Here is a 26,074-nt window from a genome sequence, read left to right as displayed (position 1 = left end):
AACTGGTTTTGCCATCTTTAGCTGCAACAACTGCAATTAAATGCTTCCTGTTGCTTATGACCAGGGTCTCAAATCTATATGGAGGAATTTTAACCCACTTTTCCAATCAGAACTGCAAGCAACATTTGCAGCTTGATCTCTTAAGTGCATGATAACCATGTAAATATTTATGTTTAAGATTCTTGTGATTAGAAATTGTTGAAAATGGATCAAACTTTATCTAGCTACTTGTGTAATATAAACTGGTTCATATGGTGGAATGTGACAAATTAGCTGTACTGCAGAATCACATGTCTGCATCCAAATCTCTCCTTCTATTGATGTAATGCACTCTATTTTTTTCTGAGATGTGTGTCGCTTTGGAGAAAAGCATCTACTAAATGAATAAATGTAAATGTGAATGTTCAGGTCAGGTCTTCCCACAATATCTCGATTGGATTCAGATTAGGACTTTGGCTAAGTTATTCCATAACTTGAATTTTTTTTTCAACCATTCTCATGGTGACTTGCTTGTATATTCAGGATCATCATCTTGGACTGTTGATATCAGTTGTTGATTTCACTGTTGATACCAGATTTCATTATCTTCAGTGCCAAGGAAATGACATAAAAACAACAGAGGTGTCACTTTTTTCTTTTCGGGCTTCATTCATACAATACTAAAACTGGCTTTAAATTAAGACTGGAGCTTTCACTATAGTGCTTGTTCGACACATTTTTTAACAAAAACGGGTTTGATCCCCATTCAGCTTATTTTGGTTTTTATGTTCTCATCATATTTGCTTTGGTTTCCTCAAGCTACTTCAGCTTACGCCCACAGTCCAAAGATACGTGTTCTAGGTGAATGATTACAACGGAAGACGTTCTTTCCTAGAAAAAGAAGACAGAATATTGACAGACATGGAAGTGTGAAAATAAATAACTTATAAGCATACCTGCCCAGCTCTACATGCCTATATTTGGTCTTCGCGTTATTTCCTGCATATTTTACTTTGTTGCTACATGTTCAATCAACATTTTGTCACAGAAGATATATTAGAACTTTGAATTTGAGCCTATCACATACCAAACCGTCCGCCCACAAGTTCAGATGAGCTGCAAAACATTCATGCTTAGTTAGTAAAGACTGGTAAATTGCACAAGTTTTATAATAAGCCCAAGTTTTATTCTTCCCATTGCTTTAATTTGCTAATGTGATGTTTGCATGTTTCTTTTCCTGCTTTGTGCATAGAACACACACAATTTCATTTTTACCCCCTCCCCTTGCACCACCCCACCCTCCCCACTGCATTCTCTTTCTCCTCGCTCCCTCCTCCCTCCTCCCGCCCTCCCTCCCTCAGTCTCTTTTAGCTTCTTCATGCTAATCTACAAACAGCCACATTAAACTTTCCTACCACTCTCAGGTTTTTCCAGGAAGCAGCACTCACACCTGTGGGCTGGTGACTGAGTCAGAGCACACCTGAAGTTTACTCTTTACACTGTCCTTCACCGGGGACACCTTTCACCTGGCTCTGCGGGGGATATCAGGTACTATCGAGCCTTTCTGCGGCCATTGTGGTCATCCTACCACACTGCACCCTATTCAACTGCCTAGGGTTTATGCAGCCAGTGTGGTGCATTTGTCATCGAGCTCAGTGGTACCTGTTCTGTGAAGCCAGTGTAAAATACTACGCTTTCAGTAAGTCAGTGGAAAATTTTCAACTGTTGAGTTAGTTTATCAAAAGTGTCTTTGTTACACTTCATCAGTAATCAGTTTACGCTGTTAAATGACTGCAAAAATATTATATTCTTGCCCTCACTTCAGTTCAGTTAATACTGTATACTACTTGTACTACTTATAGTACTACAATATTACTTGTAATACTGTATAAGTAATTTCTGGATCTATTTACACCTTTGTGTCATGAGAATACTGTGAAAGTTTGATCTTACAAGCTGAAATGTTTCTGTAAATTTAGTTGGGACCTATACATTTTTATGATGCTAGGGGCTGGCTTTGTTTTGAGAAATGAAGACAAAACCTTTTGTTTTGAATGTTTTCTCTTGTATGTGCTGGAATAGAAGCGTAGATATTCTACATTAAGGACTGAGAAATATAAATCTTTTAGCCACAGTGCTAGTATGTACAAGGTCTTTTTATGGGACTGATAAGATTTGTCTTGTTTGACGTCATACTTTAAAGACGAGGCAGACTGCCTGTAATTAGATTTTAAAGTGAAGAAGTAAAAAAAAAACTTCTTTTGCAAACTTACTTAAATAACATTAGACCATACTATGGATTAAGTCATGATCCAAATTTGAAATTTAAGTAAAGGATACATAACGTTTTGAACAAAGTAAATCCCAAAAGCGCTGCATTAAAGTGACCTCAAGATTCCTTCCTCATCACACTTGTGGCTGTGTCCCTCCTCGTTGTGTCTCTCGTGACTTGTTTTCCAAGGCTATGTCTTTCATAGCTGGGTCCATAGCGACTGTGCTTCTCATGGAAATATCCCTTGTGGATGTGTCTCTTGTAGCTATGTCCCATGTGGCCATGTCTCTTCTGGATGTTTCCCTTGTGTGACTGTGTCTCTCATTGTGTCACATTTTTCTGTCTTTCTTTGCTGTGTCCCCCGTGACTATGTCTCTCCTGGCTGTATTCCTCGTGGATATGTCTGTTTTTGTCCCTCATGACTATTGGTGTGTTCACTGTCTGTGCGTTGAGCAGTAGTGTTTGCTCATTCTCTCTGCCACTCTTTCAGAGCTTGGCTTTCCTGATCCTCTATCATTGGGACAGGGATTAATTACTGATCACCTTGGTTACTGAGCTCCAGTATGCCTGTTGATCGCATCGTTTTGTAGCATTTAGAACCTTTTCAACACATTAGTCATGCTGATGGCGGCACCAGTGTTATTCCACTCCAGTTCTTTTAGCCATGGCAATTCACAGTTATAAAAGAGCTTACATATATCTGTTTTCTATTTAATTTTATGAAGATTAGTGAAATATATAAGAAAGTAGGGGGAAAAATCTCTATATGCTGAGTGTCCCCAGTTTCAGTGTATTGTTTGTATGAAGCATCCCCCATGTATCCCATTTTGTAAGTGCTATAGAGATTATATTTCTTTTCTACTTGTGGGAAAAATAGCCAGGCCTCAGTGGCTGGAGCTTAAGGAGGTATTGATCACGGGCTACCCTAGCTTGCCCTTTGCCCTCCTCATGCTTCTTGTCCCTTATAGCACAGGCTCTGACAATGACCCCTGACTTTGCCTGTGGGTGAATATGTATGGGTTTATGTGTGTGTCTGCTTACAGATGTGGAGATTGCAACTGGTGCCATGAAGTAAGAAGCTCCAGTTCTTTCCCCAATCAGCGTGAACAATGACACTGACATGGGGGCCAATACGATGTTACCTCGGTGTGCTGATACTGGACCAGTGTCTGGCCATGCAGGCCCCCACTAACTGCCCCATGACACCCAGACGCAGGGACCTCAGAAGTGTCCAGTACCAGCCAGCACTCAGGCTAGGCGCAGACTTCAGCTTCATATCGGGATTTGTCCATTCCTTCCTTGGAACAGTTCAACCAAATCCTTTTCCAAAAAGTAAGTTATTGTTTGGGATTAGTTGCTAATAGTAACAGTATCTGTCCATCTAACACATATGTACTGTATACATAGTGTCTGAAAGGCACTACATATACAATACATACAGTATGTATATGCAGTTTCTGGAAATCAGTGAGTGTCAGCTCTATGAAAAAGAAGGAGTTACGCTGCAGAGATTTTGAATATAAATGCTTTGTATACCACAGCTTGTTTGTGTCCTCAGTAGGAAAATGTGTGCATTAATGATGGCCTTTGAACATCTGGACCCAAGACGTAAAATACACACAAAGGTTTGCTACTTTTTCTGGATGGAAAAGCTCATAATATTTCTGAAGATGACCTGTTCAGACAGGTCCATATATTGTCCACACTATCTGGCATCTGCCTGAAGCTTAAACACTAGCCTTAAGTGTATGGATTTTAGACAAGTGATTAGGGCAGAGTAGATATGACCTTCTCCCAGACAAACACATTCAAACTTAATCTTAAGTATATATCCAGCATGAGCAATAGATGTGAAAAATAAACAAAAATTTTCTCCATAGAATTGAAGAAGTGTGCATTTATTCAGGTCATACCTTTTCCAAGGAAATGTACAATCTTAATGCTATTTACAATTGTATTTTTTGTACATTTTTCAATTATTTATTTTTTTTACACCAGAATTACTGTAGTAGTTCAATGTAAGTATCTTGATGAAGCGTGCTACAGCAGAAGATGGGATTCAAACAGGTGATGGCATTGCTGGTGTGAAGACAGTGTGTGCCTAGTGTGGCAATGACTGCCGCAGGATTGTTGGTTGCCGGATTCTGTTGTGCAGCAGTCATGGGGGTCTTTAACTCATGTTTGTGATGCTGCCGCTGGCCACCACTGCATGTGTTTTTTCATTTCAGGGATTGGTCCTGAGTACCCTTTTGTGTATCTCACCCACCTGAGTAAGAGGCAGAGCTCATTAGGCTGGGAACATTGCTGGTAGTATGGTGAAGCCCCCAGGGTCCATGCTGCAGGCAAAAAACAATCAGATCTGTGGGTTGTGGTTGGTCAGGTGTTTTGAGAGAATGAATCCTCATTACTGCATTTCTATAATCATATCAGCAATCCTCTAGTGTTTCTGTGATTATGCTTGAGTGATATTGTTGAGGTGGCATTGTCTTCTTGTGGAAAAGTACTGCATTATGCTATAGAACATGTTGCATTTTGTTTCCTCATGTTCGCCTGATGCCTTAGTAACCACTCATTGTTTCTGTCAGTTTCATTGTCGCATACACTTTCGAGAATGTTGTGCTAACCCCACTGCCCCCGAGGTCTTCCAGGACGTGCTTCTTGCCACCATTGTACTCTCCAAAGAATAAAGGCGAAGTTGCATTGAACTTGAGATGTGTGCAAAATTCTTTCACACAAAATTTGATGTGGGCAGGTTAGGTATTTCCTTCTAGTGAAACTTGGTGGCAATGATTGTCACCAATAGGACAATGGGTGTTATCACCAGTTCTCTTTTACCTCCAAATCTGATCCATGTGGCCCCCATACATGTCCCCAGGCGCCCCTTTCTTTACAAGCCACAGACTCCCCAGGGCTACATGCTGGAGAGCTGGAGAAGGTATCACTCTTGCTCTACAGGCACACCTCAGATATTCAGCATCAAGTATTGCATTTCCCTACACATATTTTATATTGAACAGCAGCTGAAACTCAGGCTGTGACACTCAGCGCTATGTCTGGTTATGCAGGGGAAACAGCGAAAGATGTGCCAGAGACTGAGGAACTGAACTCTTCCTTTTTAAGCACTACAACAATGAAATTTTTTCCACCCTACTTCACAGCTGAAGGCTGTTTTCTGACCAAAATTATAAAACTGAACAACAGACATGAACACACACCTATATGAAGTTGGGTTGTCCTTCAGTATTGGGTGGATAGCAACAAGAACTATCTCTGCATTGTCCTGTTGCCAGTTATATACTGTGTCAACAGAGGCTACTTGTTGTATGGTCCTTCACAGTGTTTTTAGCTGAAGACAGCTTTGACATGCACAAATCATAGGAAAGGGAGAGGTAAGGGGAGAGAATTTGCCCCAGGTGGAGGAGTTTAAGTATCTTGGGGTCTTGGAGTGAGGGGAGAAGGGAGCGTGAGATCGGCCGCAGACTGGGAGCAGCAGTAGCAGTAATGCAGTCACTGTACCGGACTGTAGTGGTAAAGGGGGAGCTGAGCCATAAGGCAAAGCTCTCCATTTACCGGTTGATCTACGTCCCTACCCTCACCTATGGTCATGAACTTTGGGTAATGACCAAAAGAAGAAGACCGCGGATACAAGCAGCTGAAATGAGTTTTCTCCGCAGGGTGCTGGGACTCACTCTCCGTGATAGGGTGAGGAGTGCGGACATCCGGGAGGAACTCAGAGTAGAGCTGCTACTCCTCCACATTGAGAAGAGCCAGTTGAGGTGGTTTGGGCATCTGAGAAGGATACCCCCTGGGTGCTTCCCTTTGGAGGTATTCCAGGCACTGCTAACTGGGACAAGGCCCCGAGGTCTGCCCAGGACCCGCCTAAGGGATTATATCTCACATTTGGCCTGGGAACAGCTGGGGATTCCCCAGGCTGAGCTGGAGGAAGTTGCAGGAAACAGGGGCGGCTGGGCCTCTCTGCTCTCTCTGTTGCCACCGCGACCCTACTAGGATAACCGGGAAAGAAAATGGATGGATGGAAATCATAGGAAGAGCTGTTAATTTGTGAAACACTGATGTTACGTACCATGATGTAACTTAACCTTTGAATTATTTTCAGAACTGTTTCAGAGTTTTGTGGAAGGCAACAATATCGTCCAGAACCCGGACACTATCAAAGAGGTATGCCTGCACTTTAAGGTAACACTCATCACATTTCGACAAAGGCTTCATCCATGCCAGTACTGCACCACTGAATTGAGAACTCACACTCAGACTTTGTAGCACCCAGACTCTCTTTGTCTCCATTATTCTGTTATTAGTTCACCGCAGTCAGCTTTGACCTGCAGGGCTATTGCTAATTAACTTTGCTTCCATTCATGTTTTCTGTCATCCCACTTTAGTGCAGTCTTGGTTGAGGGTTTTTATTCTGCTGCCTTCTGGGGTATGAGGCATAACCAGTAACACTCAAGGTTATGCAGAACCAACCTCAATGGGTATTACTCACCATGCAAACAACCTGAGTTTACAGTCATGTGCCACTCCTACATCCCATGATAGAAACTTACTCTTAAACAGAAATTTCAGGTTCTTTGTCTTTACCAATTGTTTGCACTGTTCTGGCTGCCTGGTGTTTGCACAGGTGTGCCACTTCCAGGTTCTCAGTGCCACATCCGTGTCCCCCCCCAGGTGCTTCGCTACGAGACTGGCTTCCTTGTGTGTGCTGCTATCGGCCTCCTCTACCTGGTGCTGGTGCCTCTGGTGGGCCTGTGCCTGGCATGCTGTCGGTGTTTTGATCATTGCGGGGGCCGCATGTACCAGGAGCAGAGCCAGGGAATCCATGTTCGACGGCGCGGGCTGTTCTGGGCCACTTTGATCACTACCATCTTCATCCTGTAAGCCATTTGGTCCTCATCATCAGATTCCCTCGACCTGTGCACTGTAACATAGAGAGTCAGCACTGAGAGGTCTTTGTGTGTCCACTGTGGGCTGGTGTGGACCCATCCCTGAAGTCAGTGTGTGTCCTGTGTGCATACATCCTCAGGGCAGGCAATGCCTGCATGTTCCAGAGCAACCAGTTGCTGGATATGAGTGTGGAACAAAGCCCGCAGGGGCTGGGGAATGTTGTAACCAACCTGCAGATCTACCTCTCTGCTGTCCCACAGGTGCTCACTTCAAATATATTTTGTGTACGCTATAAACAACACATATGGCTCCGTGTTGTGATTTAATGCATTCCTTTTGTTTTGGCCCGCCCTCCACAGCAAATCCACACCGTAGTCAATGAAAGTTTCCTGACCATTGATGAGATTGCAAAAAACCTGATGAGTAAGTGATAAATTTGGCTTCTTGTGTATGTATGTTGTGTGTCCTAAGGTGCACTGTGCTTAATATGAACCCTTTCTTCTTTTCGTCTCTCCCAGGCATTGATTCCTCGCTTGGCACCGAGATCCAGAGCAGCATCCATAGACAAGTGTCAAAGGCTTTAAAGTCTGTTCACGAGATGTCTGCAGGTACAAGCCTGCCTTGTTAAACACCGGTGACTGCCTCAGCAACTTCCTTGTTATCCTCAAAATACAAAAATGTACACACATTCTGTTAATGCCAGTATTAAAATCAGGCACACTGCCAGTCTTTTAGAGGTGACAGCCAGCAATGAGAGAGGCAATTTAATTCAGTGACACAAAGGGTAAATCCTTTAGGCAGTGTCACAGAAAGGTTAAAAAATAAGGTAAATGTTGACTTTTGTATGTTGGCCAGGTTCCACCAAAATGAGCAAAGGGATGGCTGCGCTACCCATAAACCCAAAGAACAGTGATCTGAGTGTGAGCTGTTTATCTCTTCCACATGTTTGTGCTCCTTGTACAGTGGTGAACAGCACAAAGCAGGACCTGGTGCAATTCAACAACACACTGCGTCAGCTCCAGCCCAAGGTTGCACAGCTACAGGCTGAACTGAATGATGTGAAGATCAGGGTCAACCGTACTCTTCCCAGCAACACCACGCTGCCTGAACTGAACGCCCTTTCCCTAAATGCCAAGTTCACCGTGAGTCCCTTTTCTGCTCCCACCGATGCACAGGAGTGCAATGGCTAATAGTATAACAGTCACTCTTTGTGAGGTGTGTGCACCATACCGGGAGAGGGCGGAAGTAAGAAAATAATCCACTTGGATTTCCATGAGCAAATTTGCATGGTGGAAAACAGCCTTTTCAAGGTTAATGAGAGCCATGTAAAACCAAAACAGCAGTGGGTGACTGATGTCACCAGTGTCACTGCCTGCATGCCAGAGCACACTGTGCAGGATATGAGTAATCTAAATAGACTCCAACAAAGGTGGCTCAACAGAGGGGCTGGCTGAATGTACTGCCTCTAATATTATAATTACATGTTTTACCAGACACCTTGACCGAAACCTGAGAAAATGTCTATTGAGCATGCACTGGTTTCCCACGGCCCCAGCTGCTGTTAACAAAGTGGTGAACACCTATTCTTCCTCCAGACAAACCATACTTCTGTACCCTTATATGGGAACTACAGGGATGTATTTCTTGGAGGATACATTTGCCTATGTTTTGTCCTTGTTTTCTCTTTAAATAACACATGAAAAGTAGATTGCATGTTAGAATAAACCAAAATGTCCCCATGATGTACTACATTCAGTGCTCTTTTCTATTAAATGCAGCTCCCTGCTTTCCTGGTGGTGCAGGGAACTGCTGAAATGTTTAATGTTTTTACATACATTTATTTAACAGATGCTTTTCTCTAAAGTAACTTCCAATGAACTTTATGTAGTGTAATCAGCCCCCACACCTCATTCACCAAGGTGACTTACACTGCTAGATACATTACATTTACACACACATTTTCAGAACCGCTTGTCCCTTACGGGGTCACGGGGAACCGGAGCCTACCCGGCAACACAGGGCGTAAGGCCAGAGGGGGAAGGGGACACACCCAGGACGGGACGCCAGTCCGCCGCAAGGCACCCCAAGCGGGACTTGAACCCCAGACCCACCGGAGAGCAGGACTGCGGTCCAACCCACTGCGCCACCGCACCCCTCTCACATTACATTTACATTTACATTTATTCATTTAGTAGACGCTTTTCTCCAAAGCGACATAGTTCTCAGCAAAAATACAATTTGTACTTTACATTAAGAGAAAGAGACATGACTGCAGACATGCGACTCTTAAGTAAACCTAGTTTGTTACCTTCCACTTGATGCACCAATCACATACAAGGCCGGAGTAGCGGCTGTATAAAGGCTTATCTGGGGATGCTCATGAAGTCACGGTGCAAGAACATTTACACCATATATGAGCTGGAGAGATCTTTGGCGAAATGGGTCCGGAAAAGGTGAGTTTTCAGACCCTTCTTGAATGTAGACAGAGTTACCGCAGTTCTGAGTGAGTCGGGAAGGTCATTCCACCAGAGCAGAGCCAGAAATGAGAACCTCCTACTTTTTGTGCATGGGACCACCAAGCGAGCAGAAGTAGACGAGTGAAGCAGTCTGGTTGGGGTGTAGTGGTTGATAAGTGGGAACGCTTTGGCAAATCAAACACAACTCATACAGCAGCATTCTGTGTCAGTTGCAGAGGTCTGATAGCAGTAGCAGGAAGGCCACACAGGAGAGAGTTGCAGTAGTCCAGATGGGAAGTCACCATGGCCTGGACAAGTAGTTGGGTAGAGTCAGTTGTGAGGTAGGGACGGATCCTACGAATATTATGAAGGATGTATCTGCAGGACCACGTTGTGGCTTTGATGTGCTGAGAGAAATACAGACTCGTGTTAATCGTTACTCCCAGACTCTTAGCCAAGGAGGTAGGCAAAGTGAGTGAGTTGTCCAGTTTGATCGATAGATCATGACAGGAGGACAGACCAGCTGGGAGGTGAAGAATCTCTGTTTTGGAGAGGTTGAGTTGGAGGTGGTGAGCAGACATCCATGCAGAGATGTCCAACAGGCAGGCAGCAATGCGTGCAGAAATGTCTGATGCACCAGGTGGAAAGGAGAGGAAGAGCTGGGTATCATCAGCATAGCAGTGGTATTTGAATCCATGGGAGGCTATGACCGGACTGTGGGAGGAGGTGTAGATCGAGAATAGAAGAGGACCCAGTACCGAGCCCTGTGGGACACCGGTTGAGAGAGGCAGAGGGGAAGAATGACAGCTCCGCCAGACCACTTGATAGAATCTGTCAGATAGGTAGGACTCAAACCATTTTAGTGCCGCTCCTTTGATCCCAAGCTGACTAAGGGAGGAGAGTAGAATCCGGTGGTTGACTGTGTTGAATGCTGCAGACAGATCGAGGACGATGGAGACTGAGGAGAAGGTGGCAGCTCTAGCAGCTTGGAGAGCATCAAACACCTCCAGAAGCATTGTCTCAGTGGAGTGATCAACTTTGAAACCAGACTGATAACCATCGAGGAGATGTTCCGGGTGAGGAAATCAGACAGTTGATCACAGGCTGTACGCTCTAGAGTTTTAGACAGGAAGGAGTGGAGGGAGACCGGTCTGAAGTTTTGGGCCAGATTGGGACAGTTTCTTTAAGAGGTAAAATGAGAGAGGTTTTGAAGGCAGCTGGGAAACAGCCAGAGGAGAGCGAGGAGTTGATGATCTTAGAGATGAAGGTGGAGAGTTGCGGGGAAAAACTAGTTGCAAAGGGTCACTCATACATACATCAGTGGGACACACTCTCTCTGTCACTCACACTGGGGCAACCTGAACAGCAGATCTTTGGACTGTGGAAGGAAACCAGAGCACTCAGAGGAAACCACACAGACACATGGAGAACACATAAACTTCACACAGACTGAGCAGGGAGTGAACCCACATCCTCTCACACTGCCCAGGTGCTGTGAGATAACAACGCTACTCACTGTGCCACCATGCCGCCATTTTTACATGCATAAAAGAATTCTTAGAGGTGACATTAACAATAACATTACATTTACATTTATTCATTCCATTACAATGGAGCCAAAAGTGAGCACCTTCAGGCTTTTAATTCTGTACCTCTTGCACATGGACTACCAAGTGACCAGAAGTGGAGGACCATTTTCTGGGCCTCTTCCCAATTTCAGACATACAAAGGTTTCACAAAAGTCGCTGGAAGCTCAGTTTAGCTTGTAATTGCAGGACATCCAGTTCCAGTGTGTTACCACTAGGGGTCGCTATAGGGTCTTTATGATTTTGACGATATTTTTCTGGGAAACGAAGTCCTGTGCTGACGGGTGCTTCCCAATTCGCCGTGCGGCTAGCGAGTGACAGCAGAATGTAAATGAGCAGTAAACACACATGCAAACAGTAAGAACACATGCATGCCACTGCTAACGGTAAAATTATACAGTAAGTCCACCTCATGGACATGAGAGCTGCCCAGCACTGCAGCACACACAGTGACAGTACCGAAAACAGAAAACTCTTAGGAATGTTTCAAAGACAAGATGATCAGTCTACTGATATGGTATGATCTGAAAGCATACATTGTCCACCAACATTGTTGTCTATGCAAATTTGCATTGATGAATAGACAAGAGAGGGGGGTGCAGTGGCGCAGTGGGTTGGACCGCAGTCCTGCTCTCCGGTGGGTCTGGGGTTCAAGTCCCGCTTGGGGTGCCTTGCGGCGGACTGGCGTCCCGTCCTGGGTGTGTCCCCTTCCCCCTCCGGCCTTACGCCTTGTGTTGCCGGGTAGGCTCCGGTTCCCCGTGACCCCGTAAGGGACAAGCGGTTCTGAAAATGTGTGTGTGTGTGTGTGTGAATAGACAAGAACAAAAAATTAAATGTGTGTTGCATCTGGGTGCTGGGCTTGCTTGGTTGCTTGCAAAGACTGAGTAGGAAAGGAGTCACCAGGATCAGCATGGATTTCTGTCGAAATTAATGATATAATTATACCACTTCAAAGTTCAGATTGTTCAAAATTACATCTTTTTCTGTGAATGAATTCCAAGTTGTGTTCTGAGCTGCATTTATTGTCTCGCTGTGTGTGTCCATATGTGCTCCCCAGGTGCCGAACCTGATGGACCTGCAGTCTGCAGTGGACAGAGCTGACTTTGATGCTCAAGTTAGACAAGTGAGTGTGATCTTCCTCCATTTACATTTACATTACATTTATTCAGTTTGCAGATGCTTTTCTCCAAAGCGATGAACACCTCATAAAAAATACAATGTGTGCATTACAGGTTAGCAGAATGAGAGACACAGATGCCAATGTGTGATTCTTAATAAGTGTAGTTAGTTAGTTTCTTTCCACCATATGAACCAATGTGTCACGGTTGCGTGTAACGCGGACGGACTCAAGTGCAGAGAGTTCGGATCGACGTGCACGGAAGCCGAATCAGAATCCATAATCGTAGTCGAGGGGCAGGCGAGGGTCAGGCGATCAGCAAACGTCGTGGAAAGGGCTAGGCAAAGAACGTGGTCAGGGCAGGCGAGGGTCAGGCAATCAGCAAATGTCGTAGAAAAGGCTAGGCAAAGGGTCGAATTCGGAATGGGTCTCTCAGTAATACGGTTCGCAGAGAAACAAGGAAGCAAAACAAGGTTCCGCGTCTGGGCTTTCTCGGCTTCCCTCTTTATAGTCGTTCCCATCAGGGAATGGCAGGTGTCGCAGAGGTGCCAGATGCGGAGAACGTGACACAATGTTCATAACTTGAGTAGCTGGATAAAACTTTATCCAAGTGACCATGATTCCAAATCACCTTCCTAGTAATTTTTATGTATTATTATATATATAAATATAAACATTTACATTACATTACAGGAGCAGCTTTGCCATGGTTTATCTGAGCATGATTTTAAAGTTATAGTGCATGAACATTTACACCTTACATGAACCAAGAGATCATGGGCAAAGTGAGTCTGGAAGAGGTGAGTTTCAAGACCCTTTTTAAATCTGGACAGAGATTCAGCAGTTCTGAGTGAGAGGGCGAGGTCATTCCACCACAACGGAGCCAGAACCAAGAACCTTCGTGCTTTACCTTTTGTGCGTGGGACCACCAAGCAGGCATATGTGGAAGAACAAAGCAGTCTGGTTTTGGTGTAGCGGATGCTCAAGTCTTGTAGATAGCTGGTAGCAGTTCTACTGATGCATTTTTAGGCCATAACCAGGGTCTTAAATTTGATCTATGCAGCTATAGGAAACCAATGCAGAGAAGTGAGTAGGACTAATACATGGGAACGCTTCGACAAATCAAACACAGCTCGTGCAGCAGCATTCTGTATCAGCTCCAGAGGTTTGATGGCAGTAGCAGGAAGGTCTGGACAAGTAGTTGGGCAGAGTCAGTTGTAAGGTAGGGACAGATCCTACCAATTTTATGAAGGATGTATCTGCAGGTCTGGGTTGTGGCTTCGATGTGCTGAAAGAAAGGTAGACTTGAGTCAATCATCACTCCCAGACTCTTAGCCGAGAAGGTAGGATAAATAAGTGAGTTGTCCAGTTTGATTGTGAGATCATGACAGGAAGACAGACCAGCTGGGAGGTCTAGGATCTCAGTTTTGGAGAAGTTGAGTTGTAGGTGGTAATTAAACATCCATGCAGAGATGTCCGATAGGCAGGTAGCGATGCACGCGGAAATGTCTGTTTCTCCTAGTGGAAATGAGAGGAACAGCTGAGTGTCATCAGCATAGCAGTGATAGTTGAATCCATGTGAGGTGAAGACAGGGCCAAGGAAGGGGGTGTAGACTGAGAAAAGCAGAGGGCCCAATACCGAGCCCTGCGGGACACCAGTTGAGAGAGGTAGAGGAAAAGAAGAGGAGCCCTGCCGGACCACTTGATAGGATCTGTCTGATAGGTAGGACTCAAACCATCTTAGTGTTGTTCCTTAGACCCCAAGCTGACTAAGAGAGGAGAGTAGAATCTGGTGGTTGACAGTCCTGAATGCTGCAGACAGGTTGAGGAGGATGAGGACCAAGGAGAGGCAGGCTGCTCTAGCCACCTGGAGAGCATCAGACACCACCAGGAGCGCTGTCTCGGTGGAGTGACCAACTTTGAATCCAAATTGATATCCATTGAGCTGATGGTTCCGGGAGAGGAATTCAGACAGTTGATCACAGGCCGCTAATTCCAGAGTTTTAGAAAGAAAAGAGAGGAGAGAGACTGGCATGTAGTTTTGGACTGAGTTAGGATCCAGAGAGGGTTTCTTTACCAGAGGTGAAATGAGGGCACTTTTGAAAGCAAATGGGAAGCAGCCAGAGGAGAGCGAGGAGTTGATGATCTTGGAGATGAAGGTGGACAGTTGCGGGGAGATGGTCTGGATGGAGTTTGATGGGACTGGATCTAGCGAGCAGGTAGTGGCTCTGTGTGATATCAGGAGGCCAGAGATTTCAGTTTCTGACAGTGGCTTGATTTTGGAGAGCATGACTTTGCAGGGAAGTCCAATGCGAACAGGGCAGGGTGATGCTGAGAACTTGTCCATGATTGCGTTGACTTTGTCTCTGAAAAACAAAGCAGTCATCAGCAGTGAGAGAAGAAGGAGGAGGGGGCAGCAGAGATAGCAGTAGGGATGAGAAGGTGGTGAAGACTCTGTGTGGTTTTTTAGTTGCAGACTGTATTTTGTTGTGGAAGAAGGTTGTTTTAGCTAATGAAACAGCAACATGAAAAGTAGATAAGTTCTTTGTAGACATCCAGGTCCATGCGAATCTTGGATTTTTGCCATCGTTGCTCTGCAGCCTGGAGTTTGTTCCTGTTAGCATGTAATGTATCAGTCAGCCATGGGGTGGCGCAGGGGCGTGCTGGTCTGGAAATTAGTGGACAGAGGGAGTCAAGAGAGGAAGATTAGACAGAGAAGAAAAGCATTATTCATTGATAGGTCTGAGAATTGTGCAGCAGAAGGGAAAGCGGACAGTGTGGCAGAGGCAAGGCAGGAAGGCGAGAGAGATTTGAAATCATGGCAGAAGGTGACAATGGGTGGAGAAGAAGGAGAGGGATCAGTGGTGAGGCAGGGTTGAAAGGAAATGATGAAATGACCAGAGACATGCAGTGGAGTAACAGTGAGGACAGGACAGTCACAGTTATGGGAGAACACAAAGTCAAGGCGATTGCCAGATTTGTGAGTAGCAGGGGACTGGGACAGGGAGAGGTCAAAGGACTGCAGGAGTGGCAAAAGGGCTCTCGCATGAATGTCCTCGATATGCAGGTTGAAGTCACCCAGGAGAATCAACAGAGTGTTGTCCCCTGGAAGAGAGCTCAACAAGATGTCAAGGTCATCCAGGAAGTGGCCGAGAGGGCCAGGGGGCGGTACAGATCAACCACAACAAGAGTGATTGGGGCAGTGATAGATACAACATGCAATTCAAAGGAGGACAGGTCATGTAGGTGGAGAAGGAAAACGGAATATTCCCACTCAGGAGAGATGAGCAGGCCTGTGCCTCCACCTCTGCTGGAGGGACCAGGGGTGTGGGAGAAAGAATAGCGAGTGGAGAGGGCTGCGGATGTGGCTGTGTTGTCTAAGCTAATCCAGGTTTCAGTTAGGGCCAGGAAGTTTAGTGAGAGATAAGAGATGTAGGCTGGTATGAAGTCAACCTTTCTCACAGCAGATTGGCAGTTTCAGAGTCCCATGGAGAGGTTGAAACAGAATGGGGGGCTGGACAGACGAGGATAAACCAGGTTACTGTAGCAGTGGGAGCGTCTGAGTCTCTGATGGTGGTGTCGTACAGTTTGGTTGCCATAGACAACTTTGATGTTCGACATGTTTCATGCATGATACCTCGCAGAACACGGTGGTGATGGCAGAACTCACGTAGTGGTGGAGGCCTCCCTCGGTGAACTACCACAGGTAGATTCCCTTGTCTTTGCACTCCCAGTCTTCGCACTAAGAGGCTGCCACTACGGGTCACCAGCTGCTATTTCAGCCATTTGCCACTTACATATACAGTCAACCAGATTCCATACCATTCAGCTTTGAGTCTATGTTTTTGTGCAAAGAATCGGCTCAGTTTATACCCAATTTGTCCAGTTTTGGTGGCTGGTGGTATTTGGAAAGTTTCTAGAGTGCCTGAGCTCAGCAGTGACTGTTTCAAGATGCCCTGTGGCAGTATGGCAGTGGGTAGCGTGACATGTGAGCAGTCATCATGGGCAGATCCTGGTGTCCAGGCTGAGTTTGACTTTCCTTCCTTCAGGGATGGGAGTTCCTGCAGAGCATACCAAGACAGGTGTCCAACCAGAGTAGAGATGCTGTTCAGAGTGAGCATCCCTTTATTCTTCATCTTTGACTTTAGTTTGGTGCCTTTCCTTTAATGCTGTCTGTTAATTTGAATTTATGTTTCTTAACTGTTACAGTACATGAATCCATGTGTCAGTTTATAGTATTCAGTAAAGTACCAGCGTGTTTTAACCAGATGCTGGCATCTTCCCAACATCAACATACCATCCTCTGTGTTTGGCAGGTATCGAACAGCAACTGGTTCAGATCAAGGGGCAGATCTCCCATTTGTCCGAAGACCTTCCCCTCCACAGTCTTAATGATGTGTCTGAACAGATGAAAACTGTGAGAACATTCATCACCAAATACTCCCCTCAGATCTTGGGCACAGAGAGATACAGGTGCGCTTTCTCCATGCAAGATTTCCTGCTTGTTCAGTGTGTATGCTACTCCAACTGAGTACCTGTGTCCACAGGTGGGCTGTGTGTCTGGTTCTGTGCTTTGTGGTTCTGCTGGTGGTACTTTGCAATGCCTTGGGCTTGCTGCTAGGTCCGATGGGACTCCAACCCAAAGCAGACCCCACTAAGCGCTCTGACACTGCCAACTGCGGAGGGCTCTTCCTGATGGCGTGAGTAACCTTCTCACCACCCTTTTGTTCATATACACAAGCACAGACAAAAGCTTGTTCCCTCTTTCACTGCCACACACACACACACATTCACAGACATCACCAAATGTATGATCAAACACTTTCTCTAAGAAACTCACATTCGTTCATGTAGATGTGTGCAGATTCTCATAGTTGTTTGTATGTAAGTATTGTGTAAGACCATAGTGAATATGTGTGTAGAAATAATAAGCATTTCCTATGTATTAAGATGTGTCTGAAAGAGATGTGTCAGCAGATGCTGGCTCTGTAGATAGCTGGCTGGTGATATATCCCACATTGGTGTTACAGGAGTGCCGGCTTCAGCTTCCTCTTTGGTTGGATCTTCATGCTCTTGGTCCTGGTGCTCTTCCTCACAGGGGGCAATTTGTACACATTGGTTTGTGTGCCCTGGCAGAGCCAAGAGTTGTTCCAGGTGACAGCTCACCTTACAGTAATGAACATGTGGTGGGGATGAGCTGCCGACAGGAAATGCAGATGCGTACCAGTCCCCACTAAATGGCGGCAATCTCGACAGCTTTTCTGTTAACAACATCACAACAAATAGAGTCTGCAGTCCGACTGAAGCTGTTCATCTTAGAAAACACACATATATGTAAATGATCAGACAGATTAGGAACCATTAGTGTGGATAGATAACCCTGTGTTAGTTTGTGAATACTGCCTCCTTATGTATACAAAACAAAATCAGCCTGTCTGTATAAGCGTTTCCCTGCCTAAATGTTGATAACTCCTGTTGTGGGTTCTTCTCCAACACAGATCATAGACACTCCAGGGATGATCCCAGGATTGTCACTGTCAGAGACACTACACCTGAAGACAAAACTTACACTCAGTGAAGTGTACAGGTGAGGTCAGAGACTTGAACACTTGAGTGTAACATTAGGGCTGACTTCCAGTCAAAAATCAAGTCAGTTTGGATACAGCTCTTCCTTATCACTTTCTTTTCATGCTTGCAGCGACTGCCATCAAAACATGTCCTTATGGAACACGCTCCATCTGTCAGAGTTATTTAATCTTGACCAGTTTCTCAACATCTCAAAGGTAAGAGTCCACTTACATGAACCTGAACTCAAAGGTCTTTTCCCACACGGTGCATGTTATCTTCTGATGCCACTATATCACCTCCCCAAATAGTACACCGAGCAGATACAGCAGGACTTCGAGAAGCAGAATATCACCTTGAGAGTGGTCAATATTCTCACATGGGATCTGCGCACACAGCTGCAGAATTTCAGCAAAATAGCAGGAGGAGTGAACTTTGGAAACATCTCACAGCAGGTGCAAGTGTTCTTCTGTCTTTTGAGTCTTAAGTGCCTATAAAGACTGGAAGGATCCAGGTAGCATGCACCTACTGAGAGGACCTGGATCATTAAGATACCGTCAACAGTACCATATCAGTGCCTAAACACTGTGCAGGTTTTAGTCTTTCAATATGTGATAACAACCTAAGACTATTGACATATCTTCTGTTGCTGTTGAGTTTGCATATTCTCCCCATGTTTTCATGGGTTTCCTCCACGTTCTCCTGTTTCCACCTATAGTCCAAAGACATGTTTCTAGTAAATTAGTGACTCTAATGGTGTGTGTGTGAGTGTGTTGATTATACTGCAGCTTATCTAGCATTGCAAGCTACCTTGGGTGAAAAAGATGCCAGCCAGATACACTGTAGCATAGTATTAATTGTAAGTTGCTTTAGAGAAAAGTGTCTGCTAAATGAATAAATGTAAATATGTAACAGAAACACCACAGAACATGCACTGCATGAGAAGGCATTTCTCATTGACATCACTTACCATCTACATGCCTAATTATAGGTTTTTTTTGCAGATATACAATTTTTCAAACACAATTCTGAACATATCTGGCACGTTGGATCACTTAGCCGACAAGCAAGTGAGTGAGTTTTGTTTTTGCTAACAACTGGAACAAGACTAAATTTTTGAGTATTTGATTCTGTGATGTCACTTTGTTTTGCTCCCTTGCTAGACCAATATAAGTGTAAAGGCAGAACTGCAACAGCTGGCGACTGCATTGAGAGGCATCCAGAACAATGTCACCGTGAACATCATGCCAATGGTGGTGAGTTGTAGGATTGCAGCAAAAGGCTTCAAAGCTTTTTATAAGAAACATTCAGCGAAACACAAGTTATGGGTGGTAGAGTTTTTTTTATATAATTGCCATTTTTTCTTTCAGCATATCGTTGATGACACTCTTCAGTCTCTGGGCACCATACTTTCACACATTAACGTAAGTGGTCCTTGTTCTGCAGCCACCTTCAGATCATATAGCCAAAATCATAACAGCAATCTTTGGATTTTTATTTATATATATATACATATACATATATATATATATAGAGAGAGAGAGATAGAGAGAGAGAGAGAGAGAGACACACACACACACACACACACACACACACACACACACACACACACACCGGCCACTTTATTAGGTACACCTGTTCAACTTCTCGTTAACGTAAATATCTAATCAGCCAATCACATGACAGCATCTCAATGCATTTAGGCATGTAGACATGGTCAAGACGGTCTGCTGAAGTTCAAACTGAGCATCAGAATGGGGAAGAAAGGTGATTTAAGTGACTTTGAACTTGGCATGGTTGTTGGTGCCAGACGGGCTGGTCTGAGTATTTCAGAAATTGCTGATCTACTGGGATTTTCACACACAACCATCTCTAGGGTTTACAGAGAATGGTCAGAAAAATAGAAAATGTCCAGTGAGTGGCAATTCTGTGGGCAAAAATACATTGTTGATGCCAGAGGTCAGAAGAGAATGGCCAGACTAGTTTGAGCTGATAGAAAGGCAACAGTAACTCAAATAACCACTCGTTACAACCGAGGTATACAGAAGAGCATCTCTGAATGCACAGCTCATCGAACCTTGAAGCAGATGGGCTACAGCAGCAGAAGACCACACCGGGTGCCACTCCTGTCAGCTAAGAACAGCAAACTGAGGCTACAATTCGCACAGGCTTACCAAAGTTGGACAACAGAAGATTGGAAAAACGTTGCCTGATCTTGAGTCTCAACTTCTGCTGCGACATTCAGATAGTAGGGTCAGAATTTGGCGTAAACAATCTGAAAGCATGGATCCATCCTGCCTTGTATCAACGGTTCAGGCTGCTGGTGGTGTAATGGTGTGGGGGATATTTTCTTGGCACACTTTGGGCCCCTTAGTACCAACTGAGCATCGTTTTAATGCCACAGCCTACCTGAGTATTGTTGCTGACCATGTCCATCTCTTTATGACCACAGTGTACCCATCTTTTGATGGCTACTTCCAGCAGGATAACACGCCATGTCACAAAGCTCAAATCATCTCAAACTGGTTTCTTGAACATGACAATGAGTTCAATATACTCAAATGGCCTCCACAGTCACCAGATCTCAATCCAATAGAACACCTTTGGGATGTGGTGGAACGGGAGATTGGCATCATGGATGTGCAGCTGACAAATCTGCAGCAACTGTGTGATGCTGTCGTGTCAATATGGACCAAAATCTCTGAGGAATGTTTCCAGCACCTTGTTGAATCTATGCCACGAAGAATTAAGCCAGTTCTGAAGGCAAAAGGGGGTCCAACCTGGTACTAGCAAGGTGTACCTAATAAAGTGGCTGGTGTGTGTGTGTATGAAACACTTAGCATAGCTGAACACAGCAGGCAGCTGTCATTCCATGTAGACCGGGGCCCCAGGTGTGAACCCAGTCGCAGGATTGTTTGTTGCGATGGTTCTTGGGACAACGCAGTACTCGTAGTCAGGGACAGTCGTGGTGAATCCGAGGCGCAGACGTTGTACATGGGGAGAATTCGACGATGTGGTTGATGAGGACGTTGCAAGGGTCAATGCCATAGTAGACAGGAAAAGGAGGGAAGTGGACAGGGCGCTGTGGATAAGAGGTGATTGCAGGAGGGCCGGTTGTCTCAAAGAGATTCTGCAACTGGAATGTGGCTGAGTGGTGGTTTTTATAGCCAGGTGTTTCAACTGAAGTCAGGTGCTTAACCAGAGTCAGGTGCTGTTGGGTGAGGTGTGAGCATGGTCGTGACAGCAGCAGGATGAATGACCACTAAGTTGCTGCATTACTATATGTCCTTGTACCTGCTCCTATATACAGCCATGTAAAAAAGTACACCCAATGGAAATTTTACCCTTTTTCAATATTTGGACATGCACACATTTGATCTTCATTTAAACAGTTTCTGTAGGTAAAGGTGATATACTTAAACACAATGAAAATTTGATTTTTCAATAATTTATTCAACAAAAAAAACTGACACAATATTCCTATTTGGAAAAATTAAGTACATACCAGGTCTCAGAAGCTGGTATTGCCCCCTTTAGCTTGTTGTAGTCATTTTGTACAACTGTCTACCAGTCTTTGCATGGGACTTGATTAAATTTGACCACTCCTCCATGTAGAATTCCTTTAACTGTGAGATGGTTGAGGGTTTTCTTGCATGTACAGCCTGTTTCAAATTCCCCCTCCATCCAAATGGGATTCAAATCTGGGCTTTGACTAGACCATTCCAAAACCCTCCATTTCTCTTTTTGAGGTATTCCTTGGTAGATGTACTGGTATGCTTAGGATCATTATCCTGCTGAAAGGTCCTCTTCCAGTTTAGCTTCAAGTTTTGGACAGTTTGCATCACATTTTCTTCAAGCACTCTGATATGATGCAGAATTCATAGTTTACTCTATGATTGTAAGTCGACCAAGCCCTGAGCTAGCAAAGCAACCCCAAACCATGACATTTCCACCACCATGCTTTACAGTTGGTATGATGTTCTTCTCAAATGCCATCTTTGGTTTGCACCAAACATGCCTTCTGGTACTCTGGCCAGACAACTCTATATTTGATTCATCTGTCCAGAGCACATTGATCCAGAAGTCCTGGTCTTTGCCTAGGTGTTCATTGGCAAACTTTAGTTTTGCCTTAATGTTGTTTTGGACAGTAAAGGCTGCCTCCTGGCACATATGCAGATCAAAGTTGTGCAATCTTTGTTGCAAGAATTACCTGCAGCTCCAACAGTTGCAAGAGTTACCTGCAAATCCAGGGATGAAATCTGAAGGTTCTTGGAGACTTCTTTAAGCATTTTCAGTCTGCTCTTAGGCTGAATTTGCTGGGCTGGCCTGTCCTAGACAAATTGGCAATTATTTCAAATATTTTCCACTTGTAGACAATTTTCCATACAGTGGAATGATCAGTTTCAAATAATTCAGAGATCTTTAAATCCCTTCCCAGACTCATGTGTATTCACAATCTTCTTTCTGAAGGCCTTAGGGAGCTCCTTCAACCAAGGCATGATAACACCACACAATTCAGGAACAAAGAACAAACCACACTCTGCCTGTCTGAGGTTTAAATAATACAGGTTCCTCAGATTGTTCTACAATGTTCAACAATGTTCTAATCATTGGCATTTCATCTGGTACATCTGATTCTAATTATGTGCATTTGAAGTTGTGATAAATGTAGGAGTATACTTACTTTTTCCATGTAATAAATCGGTATTTTTGTTTACTTAAATTATAAAAAGAACTACATAATGCAAGTTTGATGTGTCATTTCTTCAAGTATATCACATTTATATATAGGCAGTAATTAAATGAAGATAAAATTGTGCTGTCTCACAGTGCCTAAGTGGTGTAAGAGGATGTGGGTTTGATCCCCGCTCAGTCTGTGTGGAGTTTGCATGTTCTCCCTGTGTCTGCATGGATTTCCTCTGGATGCTCTGGTTCCTCCCACAGTCCAAAGACATGCTGTTCAAGTTCACCCATAGTGTGTGAATGACAGAGAGAGTGTGTTCCACTGATGCCTGGATGAGTGACCCACTATAAGTAGTGTAAGTCACATTGGTGAAAAGCTGTGTAGGCTGATAACACTACATAGAGTTCACTGGAAGTTGCTTTGGAGAAAAGTGTCTGCTAAATAAATAAATGTAAATGTAATGTAAAATGTCTGCATGTCCAAATTTGTTGAAAAAGGAAAAATTTTCCATGGATGAACTTACTTTTTCACATGACTGTAGCTCACATTTACATCCTTTCTTAGGACACTGTGGGAAATGTTCTGACAGACATAGAGGAAGCTCAGAACTTCCTCAATAGTAACACTTCAGAGATAGTAAAAACTGTGAGTATGAACACTGAATACAACTCTGAGAGAACTGAATGTTTTTCAACTTTATTCAATGTCATAATATTTAGATTTTTCCTTTTTCTTTCTTGTCAAGATAAGCAGAAGATTTCTGGAATGTCAGATGGCCTATTTTACATCTTATATTCACTGGGCAAATAAAACGGTATTTGTATTTTCATTCTGTGCTTTCATTGTATCCTACGCTATTACATTATCATCATGGCAGTGTGATAATGGTATCCATTACTGATCTAAGTTGCTGGCAAATTTTTACTTCATCATGTGTCACAATAAGTGGTAACACTGAGCACTGTGCCTGACAGCAGGTACGTGCTTTGCTACCATTATTGGGGGTTAACCCAGTAAAATGTAGCCATCACTTACAGTATCTCTCCTCCCCACAATTCATTGTGTGTATTACAGTTGGTTTCCTGTTACAGATAACACAGGAGATTGGCCGCTGTGGCCCGGTGGCTGGGGTGGTCGACACGGTGGGAAGGTTGGCCTGCTCCTATATTGTGGAATCCCTGGTAAGTCAGCATTGACACTGCCCCCACACAATTTTGAAGAGCTTATTTCTCAGTTCTCCCCTCATTTTCTGTTAATGTTCCCATCCCATCACAAGAATGCCTTCTGGTTCAGCCTGGGTTGGTGTCTGATCTTCCTCATTCCCAACATCATCTTCTCCATCAAACTGGCCAAGTTCTACAGGAGGATGAAGCACAAGGACGTGCTTGAGTGAGTGACTGTGCCTACCGCCCTGTGTGTTGAAACACCAGCGTCACCCACAGTTTCTAAGCTTCTTGTTTCCTCTCTGCCCACAGGAACCACATACAACTGACCCATATCCCTCGGGCCACCATGGAATAGGAACACCAGCAAAATCCATCTATTGCCTCGTAAATATTCCTGGAGATTAATGGACTGACAAATATACTCAGATGCTGCCCCTCAAACACTAAAGTAATGGAGTCATGTCAACATATCCTGTCACAACGAGATTCAAGGAGTCCCGTCCACCAGGCTTCCACACTGAAGTCCTGTATGGATACTCTACACATCCCTTGCTAGTACCTCTTGAATTACTTTGGGCTTGGGAAAGGTTCTGAACCTGAGTTTGGTTCACCCACTGCTTGGATTGTTTCTGTGTGCAGTATGTCTATGTCATTTCAAATGTATTTTACAGTTTTTAATTTGCTGTAGCATTCATATATTTCTGACTGCATGTATTGTACTGATAAACAGACTGAGTATTCATAAATAATTTCACAGCTTAAAAAAGCAAACTGAAATACAGGGCAAGGTATACATGATTTACAAGTCTTGCAACATAATTTAGTAAATATATTACTAGAAAAACCACAAGCACCTCTGGAGAGGTGATTTGTGTTCTAGTTTACACATGGTATGTTCACAGCATTCAGTGATAGTCAGATCATTTGTTCATTGTAGTTATCAGGAAGTCTGTTGCTGTTTCAATGGCTCTATGCTACCTACAGTTTCAAAATACATATACAAATAAGCTTGGCTTTTGGATATACAATGTTGTTTCTTAGCTTTGCATGCAGTATTCTTACTTTCCACTTTATATCACAGTGGGAATCCCTATGAACTGGAGAAAATGGGCACATTGTAGTATTTCCCTCTGAACCAGGCAGCAAAGTGTTGTCATTTGTGAAGTGCCACTATTAGTTTGCAGAAGGAAAGACCACCATTGGAGTAACTTGCCTTGTATAAGCAACGTGCTGTTTTGTGCACAACACCGAGGCTCACATTGCAGCACGGTCATGTTTGTGTGATTTAGTACCATCACACCACAGCGAGGAACCTGACCACTTGGTGTCAGTCTGAGAGGTATGGTGATGCAGCTTCTTGAAGCTGCCAGGTTTGTTCAAACCACTTAGTTTCTTCCTATCACTGCACATTGCAGCAAAGATCCCCATGTTCACACAGTAGATTTGGAAAAAAAAAAACAAGCAGACTCACCCACAATTAAATGTCAGTTTAATTAGCACATGCAATATAATAATTCATACATCTTTTCATTTGCATCTTATTGAAATATTGCAGAACCAAAAAAAAAAAAATACAAGAAACTCTCCAAATACAAATAGCTACAAAAACTGACATTTACCTCTCAGTATGATGGTATCAGTTGGTTTACCTGTTAGTAAAAAAAAAAAAAATCTCAGACACATGATTTAATACAGTGTAACATTAATTTCTGGAAAATGTCAGTCTCAAGAGTGTCACAGACTGAGTGCAAAGAATCCAGGCAACACCTTAGAACATCTGCCTTCCATGAGAAAGGGATCACCTTTGGTCACACACTACTTGATACCTGGGCTGGTGGTTTTTCAACAGCCTTTAACTAATAAATTTTCATGATGCCACTTAAGTGAACCTTTTTCTATAATAGACCTTACACAGAACACAAGTAAAATTTAAACGGGGAATCATGGAAATGATCTGCTTTGTAATATCCATTGTTTTATTTAGAAATTATTTGTATTCACACAAACTAAATTCCTCAAAGGACAAACATTTCATTGTCACTCAATCATTTTGAGTGCTGAATTGTGGATTAAAGTATTGCAAATATATTAATTTAGATCAGTTTATGCTGATTTTCACTTGAACACTACTGATATCTTTATTTATCGAATACTGCAGTTGGAGAAAGAAATCTCCACCTGAGAAATATGTACATAACTTCACCACTCAGCACACACAACAAACTGATCTGGGGCCAGTGCTCTCAATTCACTGCAAAGCACAAGCAGAAGAAACACAGTTGGGACCCATGCAGCAGTTGATGCGCTAATGTGGTATTGATTGAACCACACCCCCCACCTGTGTATC

The 26,074-nt window shown here is 43.8% G+C and overlaps 1 protein-coding gene across 2 annotated transcripts; it reads left to right on the top strand.

Annotated features, from left to right (window-relative positions):
• Nucleotides 1–1,389: 1,389 nt before the first annotated feature.
• Nucleotides 1,390–24,752, top strand: prom2 (prominin 2). Of its 2 annotated transcripts, none has more exons than XM_018766087.2 (24): nt 1,390–1,527; nt 3,295–3,583; nt 6,369–6,430; nt 6,938–7,143; nt 7,293–7,413; nt 7,513–7,576; nt 7,672–7,761; nt 8,117–8,295; nt 12,253–12,318; nt 16,362–16,425; nt 16,629–16,785; nt 16,860–17,012; nt 17,343–17,466; nt 17,811–17,899; nt 18,011–18,095; nt 18,189–18,332; nt 18,882–18,947; nt 19,041–19,133; nt 19,248–19,301; nt 23,126–23,206; nt 23,307–23,375; nt 23,653–23,742; nt 23,838–23,950; nt 24,037–24,752. In XM_018766087.2, the coding sequence occupies exons 2-24, from the start codon at nt 3,361–3,363 to the stop codon at nt 24,080–24,082; spliced, it is 2,439 nt and encodes an 812-aa protein (XP_018621603.2). In that variant the 5' UTR covers nt 1,390–1,527; nt 3,295–3,360; the 3' UTR covers nt 24,083–24,752. The 2 variants fall into 2 exon arrangements, with proteins under 2 accessions (XP_018621603.2, XP_018621604.2); XM_018766088.2 differs by lacking the exon at nt 1,390–1,527 and adding an exon at nt 1,644–1,678.
• The last annotated feature ends 1,322 nt before the right edge of the window (nt 24,753–26,074 follow it).

This window comes from Scleropages formosus, chromosome 8, assembly GCF_900964775.1.
Source record: "Scleropages formosus chromosome 8, fSclFor1.1, whole genome shotgun sequence".
NCBI lineage: Eukaryota > Metazoa > Chordata > Actinopteri > Osteoglossiformes > Osteoglossidae > Scleropages > Scleropages formosus.
The sequence above is the reverse complement of the archived record's forward strand: the minus strand, read 5'-3'. Positions and strand labels throughout refer to the sequence as shown.

Bases quoted from the DNA above. Each gene is read 5' to 3' on its own strand.
- prom2 (XM_018766087.2), top strand. From the start codon at position 3,361: ATGACACTGACATGGGGGCCAATACGATGTTACCTCGGTGTGCTGATA. The intron at 8,296-12,252 runs GTGAGTCCCTTT...TGTGCTCCCCAG, and splicing joins CCCTAAATGCCAAGTTCACC to GTGCCGAACCTGATGGACCT. The intron at 16,426-16,628 runs GTGAGCATCCCT...TGTGTTTGGCAG, and splicing joins GAGTAGAGATGCTGTTCAGA to GTATCGAACAGCAACTGGTT.